The sequence below is a fragment of the Gavialis gangeticus genome, unplaced genomic scaffold (genome assembly GCF_001723915.1).
Source record: "Gavialis gangeticus isolate Ggan-Ray unplaced genomic scaffold, GavGan_comp1, whole genome shotgun sequence".
Taxonomy (NCBI): domain Eukaryota; kingdom Metazoa; phylum Chordata; order Crocodylia; family Gavialidae; genus Gavialis; species Gavialis gangeticus.
In genome coordinates, this window is record NW_017729032.1 from 125,529,119 (window position 1) to 125,535,870 (window position 6,752).

Below are 6,752 nucleotides of genomic sequence, written 5' to 3' on the forward strand. Positions count from 1 at the left end.
TTGACTAACTGTAGCATACTCTCTTTTAACGAGCTTTTCTCCTAGTCTCATGGAGGTTTGTTATCATGAGGTTGTTCTAGAGCAACGTTTTAGGTGTATGAACTAGTTTTCACCGTTTCAGCCTTTGTCATTCAAGCAATGGGCAGGATTCTCCTGACATAAAGGATATGTAAAAACCGTGCAGTTGCAGCTCAATCCCAAAGATTCATAGATTAGTATTAAATTCCAAAGTATATTCAGAGACAGTAGCTATCCAAAAGGCCTAAAGGACAATGGAGCTGATGAGTTGTTTTGACAGCATCCTAGCCATTGCCCCATCCTTCCCAAACACCTCCAGTCCTTTCCCCAGCATCATACAAATCTTCTGAGTCCTCAGGTGCTGTGCACCAGACAAAGTGTGTGGGAGAAAAACTTGAAAGCCAGTGACAGAAAACGTGGGTTGAAACAGACAAGTTGAGCATGGTAGCTTGTGCCTGAAGCAAGTGAGCTGCTGGTAGTATCTCAATGAGGCTTACGATGTGAAAACAATACTTTATTTACAGGAACTTCTGTGAAGAACCTTACAGTAAAGAATGAAGTTATGCTATTGTCTTTGCAAGGGTCTGGGACTTAACTTTGTGACACAGGATTTGTTTCACCTTGTGCTGCTGCTTCTTGTCCTTGGGGAACGCCTGTGCCACATGCTCTCTGGCCCACAGCTGGTTACCCCAGGTGGGATAGGCAAGGCTGGGGTTGGCAACTGTGCTGGCCCCAGCAGCCTCCCCATGGGCTCTGAAGGCCTTGGGGAGCCGCAGCTGTGGTGCTCCTGCTGCTCAGAGCCTGGCTGGCTGTGAGTGTGGATCCGGCCAGCCTGGCTCTGGTTTTGGGTGGCATGCACTGCCTCCACATGAGCTGCCCCACTTTTGTTTCACATGGGTTTTTTTGACTCCAGGATCTCCCAGGGTCAAAAAATCCACCCGCACTGCTACCTTGCAGTGTGGGGAACACCTGAATGTGCGATGTGTGGTGCCACAGGTGGGTCTGTGGTGCCACATACTGCACGTCCATGCTCGTCTGGACATGGCCAGAATGCCCAGGAAGTATATGGCATTCCAGGATCAACGTGGATAAGGCAACTTGCACCAGGACTGTCTTGGTTCTACATGTTCTGGACATGCTGTGTTCCCAGGAGGACTTACTCTATGCCATACAGTTGACCGTGACTCTACATTTTGCTTTCCAAAAACCAAGTGCATGTTTTACTGAGAGCCATGTTGTATGGGAAAATGTGGTATGCATTTTGCACCTCTGAACTATAGTTTATTTGATTGTTTTTCATATACTTCAACTAGAAACTATGAGGTAGACTTTTAAAAGAGAGTTGGCTGATTGCCTTGAAAAATACAGCCTATATACCCAGTAAGTTACCTACAAAAGGACTTTGAATAAATCTTGTGTACTGAGTGGTCTTTGAATATAAATTACTAGTAAGTCCTTTCCCCCCATTATTAGACCACTGAAAACTGATGTGCTACAGGTCACCAGAGGATAAAACTTCCTGTGGTGAAGAAAACCAAAAAAGCTGTATTCGTCTGTCAAAACATATTCTGCCCCAGGGATAGTTTTATGTGCAGCTATTGGCAGAGAAAGTGTTGGTGGATAAAATCTTTTTTTGTGTGTTTTTTTTCCCACCAGCTCACATACATATTTCCCCTTGGGGAAGATATGAGAGAGAGAAAAAAAACCCCACAAGTAACTGATAGCCACATTAATCTACTTCTTGAAGGCACTCTCACACGCCCTTGTGATGATGACCATAAAAGAACCAAAACAGAATAAAATAGACTATCTAGATTTTCTCCAGGAGCCAAACATCTCCTTTTAGGTACTCCTCCCCGGTATTAAGAAGCCCTGGAGAAGGAATTCACAACCTCACTTTTGCGCCTTTAGTAATGGTAGCCTTTCACTGTTCACCAGTTGGCCTTTTCCCTGGACACAAATTATCTAGCATTTAAGTGCTGGTAAGTGTGGGTTGGCAAAGGAAAACCTGAAGGAGGTGGAAGAGTCAAGGGTCTGCAGTTTAAAGCTGGGCTGCACGATCTGTGTTTATGATCTTAGTTGTGGTAATGGTAAAAGGCCTATCACATGCCGTATCACTTTCTCCTTCTGTTAAAATCTGAGCTACTGTGGGTGAGCTGCTTTTCTGTTTGGAAAATTCCTAGATAGTTGTGCTTCAGTATAAGAAAGAAGCTGCATTGTAAACTCAGAAGTGTTTGCTGCAAACCAGGGCTCTATCTGGCTCAGTCAGAAGGGCACGAAAGGCAAAGAAAATTATGTCCTTACTTCAGTGATCTTACAAGCTGAGGGTCCAGTCCTGAAGGGTGTTGTGACTGTCGCCTCCCTTTGACTTCAGTGAGAACTGAGAGCGTTCTGCCCCTCAAAGAGTAGTCATCACCTCTGCCGGTTCAGTTGGTCACTTAGATCCTGATCCTACGATGTGCAGATTACAATTTTTTTAAATAAGTGTCTAAGAGTAAGTAACTTAAGTAAGTTTGGTGAAAGAAGTGCATTTGAAGGAGGGCATGGAACACAAGCAGTACATGGAAAATGGAGCTTTTGTGACATCTGTAGTCGGTTTAGGAACAAGTGGAAGCTTTGTTACGTACAAAAAAAACATTTGCAATTCACAAGACATGTTTTATTATTTGAAGAAAAAAAATCAATACAGAATAAAGCCTAGTAAGGTTTCTGTTAGGAAAACATGTTTTTGTCCACAAAGAAAAGCATGGAAAAGGTTTTCCAGACTTTTTTAAAAGTACATTTATTCATTTCAAGCTCCTACTAGTGTGTGGAAAAAATATGCGTACATTGTTTTTATATTCTTTCCTCTGTCCAAATTCATGAGTAGATTTCCAAACTAATTTAAGAACATATGCAATGCCGTTCTGGGTCAGACCAATGGTCCATTTTGACTAGTATCCTGTCTCCAGCAATGGCAGGAGTGGATGCTTTAGAGGAAGAGCATATGAACAAGGTATATCTAGAGTGGCCATTCACCACCTTTGAAAAACATTTCTAAGTATCTGAACTGGTCTAATAAAAGATTGGATTTACCCAAAGAACCCTGTCTGTCTTTGAAAAACATGCTCTTGAGTCTGGCACCTTAGACCACATGGCTGTTTCACTTATTTCCTCTACAGAATTTGTTACTTGCCTGGAAAAGCAGCTGGTTCTGGTCATTCTTTTAATTACTGAAGTTTAGTAAAGATTGTAATGTTCGCCTTCCAGTTTCTTGATAGAATGGTCATAAAGTCTACAGACAAGCTTCCCAGACCTGAGTCATCCAAAGTTAGGTTACAAACGGGCAATGCAAATAACATACAGTAGTATCTAGTCTTCAGAAGCTGAGAGAGTCCCAACCTCTGTCCAGGGCAAGGACTCTCTCTTTCTTCATTATGTGTATTAATATTGTACTTCTAATTATTATGCCTGACTAGTGCCATCACATGTGACCTATAAACATCTCAAACTTTATGTGTAGTTTGTACAACTGTCATGACCCTGATTTACAAAAACATTCAGAGCTTACAATAGCTTTCCAGAAAGTTAGTTGTTAGTGGGTGAATCTCTCTATTTCTAAGACATGAGTAATCTTAAACAGTTTACAAAACCTAGGTTTTTCAGTCTTACATACAGTCCTACCCAGTATAGTTAAGGCAGTGCAACTGCTCTTGACCCATTTGAAGAAGGGCAGAGATTGCTTTCTAAAAGCCTTTACATTTAGTTAAAATAGTCATAATTTGAAAATCTGCTCTGTGCTTTCCCCTAAAATAAAGGGCAAGCTCTTAAGCTTACTAGCAAAACGAAAACATGTAGTTCTCCTCATACCCTCAGTTCTCTTTACTGTCTCAGACCTTTGCCAGTTATTAGACTGCAGTCACTAATTACAGGAATTGTTGTGATGGACTTCACAGTTCTCTTTTGTACTTTTCCCACAATACAATGTCAGGTTGCTGGAGAATTTCAGAAATTTTGAGTCACTTTCATTTTTTAAATTTACTATAGATAAGCTTAGCTTAGGTAGCTGAGGTCTGACTTTTGTTCCTGCTGCTCTTTTAACCCAGTCCTAGTCACTAGTGGACACTCGGTATATGTTGGTATAATTCCAGTCACGGGAAAGAGAAAGCTGACTTCAGATCCAATACCCATGGAGAGTTTAAGGTGGTCAAAAACAGTTTCCAACTCGGTTTGCTAGGTTCAAGTACACCAAATTAAATCCTGAATGGTTAAAAGCTCATGGCAACTCCCTATATTTCGGAAGCAAACAAAATATTGAGTATGTCCAGAAGATAAAGCTGCATTATATGCAAAGCACAGCAGGACATTTCAAAGGGGTTTTGAACATATCTTGTATGTCAGTTTAGCAACTTCTGAGAATTAAGTACCTCCTGTGCCTTTGTTTTTCGCTGAATTTTGTGTGATGCCCCGTATCTAGCAGAAGCACCGCATCTTCAGCATACAACACACGTCTGTCAGCATGTTAGAACTGGTTTCAGGAATCATTAAACCTTGTGGCTATGTATAGTTAGTTATGTATAGTTAGTTATACACAGCCACAATATGTAATAAGTGAAATATATATCTTGGCCTAAAGCTGTATCTATTCCCTATTTTTTCTTAAAACTTCCCACCATGGCACTGCCCCTGGGTCACCATCACTGCAGGCAGTAAAAGAATAGAAAAGCTGCTAGTGATATTACTCCAGGGTCATGCTGCGCTGCACAGGAACAATGGTAAAAATGCCAACCTCTTGCCTGCACTTGCATTCCAACTTCTGCTACTATGCATGGAGTCAGACCAGTGCAGTTAGGGGTAATTTTAAGTTAAAGCTCTAAGCAGATGAAGGCAAACTGACAAAGAGCTAGCTAAACTGACAAAGAGCAAGCTCCTTGGTTGTGGCTGTTGCTGTTGCTTTCTGAAGGTGTCTTGGCAGTGGAGGAGGAGAGAGTGGAGCCACTGTTTTTAAAGATCCTGAGGAGCCTCCTCTTATAGCCTCTAAATGCAAAGAAATAAATGATAGGATCAATGCAACAGTTCATGTTCATCATAGCCACTGTGACTTGTAAAGACATCTTGAAAGCTTTCTGCTCCAAGCAGGATGGCTGGTACAAGATCTTCCTGATCATGAACTGAATGATATTTACATGGTAAGGGCTAAAACAGATCACAACAGCCAGGAGCACCACCACAATAACTGTGACAGCCTTTCGGTGGTGCCCATTCTTGTCGGTCAGAGGGTTTTCTTTGGCTGCTCTGCACAATTTGAGGTTGATCCGCACGTAGCAAACCAATATAATTCCGACAGGCAAGAGGAACCCCACCATGCAAGCTCCCAGGAGGATGATGGGGAGTTTGGGAATCTCTTCAAAGTTGAAGTACTCCATGCAGGTCAGCTTGTCTCCCATCACCTTTGTCATGGGCCGCATGAGCAGTGGCATCGTCTGGACGAATACGAGCAACCAGACCACCCCACAGATATATTTTACACGGCTGACCCTTCTGAACTTGCCCAGACACCGGCTACGGACCACTGCAATGTAGCGGTCCACACTCACGCAGGTCATGAAGTAGATGCCCACGTAGGTGTTCATGTAGAAGATGAAAGCTGTCACCCGGCAAAACAAGTCCCCAAAGGGCCAACTGAATTCCAGGAGATAGTAGGCAATCCTTCCTGGCAGTGCAAGTGTGAAGAGGGCATCGGACAGAGCCAGGTTGATCAGGTAGAGGTCAGTAGAGTTGATTTTCTTCTTCCCTCGCTGAAAGGTGACGCAAAGGGCAAGGATGTTCCCACAGGAGCCAAAGAGCAGCAGGATTATGTAAAAGCATGAAAAAATCACCTTTGCTGTGTAGCGGTGGTGGTGCACGTTGCAGCCGCTGTCACTGCCGTTGGTGAGGTTGGCGAGCAGCAAGGCGGCAGCAGCCATTCCGGGTGTGTGCTTCTGCTTGGAAGAAGAGACAGTGACTTACAGCAAGCAAGACCCACAGGCAAAGCAACCACGCTGCGAACCACAGCACTCTCTTAAGCTTAGGAGAGTTGAGTGAAGGCTCGCTTCCCACGAGCTGAGGACGAGGCTGCTGTCATTTAGAAAACTCTGATTTCAGTCACATTCTCAACAAGACTGTGACTCCCTCTCTGTCTCTTAAACCATTTCTTTTTCAGCTAAAGGCAAAGGGGGGTGTAATCTGTAAGAGAGCACCTTTGAGAGCTGTTTGGATAGTCAATGAGCTGTGATGTCACTGGCTGCTGACTGGGGGGAATGTGGGATTTCAAACCAAAAAGTCCATAACCAGAGAGGGGAAGTTTGGAAGAGCAACATCACTCACCAAACCTGTGTTTTTCTCTGGTTTTGAAAGAAAACCAGAAAAAAAAAGAGAACAAAGAGAAAAATGGCCATTCCCAAATATTTACTGGGATAGGTCAGGATGAACCCTCTTGCAACATCTATTTATCCTTGTTTAAAACCCCGTACAACTGGACAAAAAAAAGTAAAAAAGATAACATCTCCAAAGGATGTCACCCATGGCCCATGGCCAGATCCTGAAGCCCTTGCTGGGTCTGCCTGGGCTGCTCCCTCTGGGACAGGGCAGGTTTGGCGCTGGGGGTAAGCGGCGGGCACCGAGGATGCTCTGGCCCTTGTGCGCTCCCGGATCCCACTTGCTGCTTCCAGCTCTGCCGGCGGGGGTGGGAGCCCGGGGACCATCTGGCCATGGGG

The 6,752-nt window shown here is 43.8% G+C and overlaps 1 protein-coding gene across 1 annotated transcript; it reads right to left on the reverse strand.

The window, feature by feature from the left end:
* Positions 1-2,662: 2,662 nt before the first annotated feature.
* Positions 2,663-6,255, reverse strand: LOC109302638 (G-protein coupled receptor 183-like). Its single transcript, XM_019524274.1, has one exon. The coding sequence runs from the start codon at positions 5,961-5,963 to the stop codon at positions 4,905-4,907; it is 1,059 nt and encodes a 352-aa protein (XP_019379819.1). The 5' UTR covers positions 5,964-6,255; the 3' UTR covers positions 2,663-4,904.
* Between the last annotated feature and the right edge of the window lie 497 nt (positions 6,256-6,752).

Bases quoted from the DNA above. Each gene is read 5' to 3' on its own strand.
- LOC109302638 (XM_019524274.1), bottom strand. From the start codon at position 5,963: ATGGCTGCTGCCGCCTTGCTGCTCGCCAACCTCACCAACGGCAGTGAC.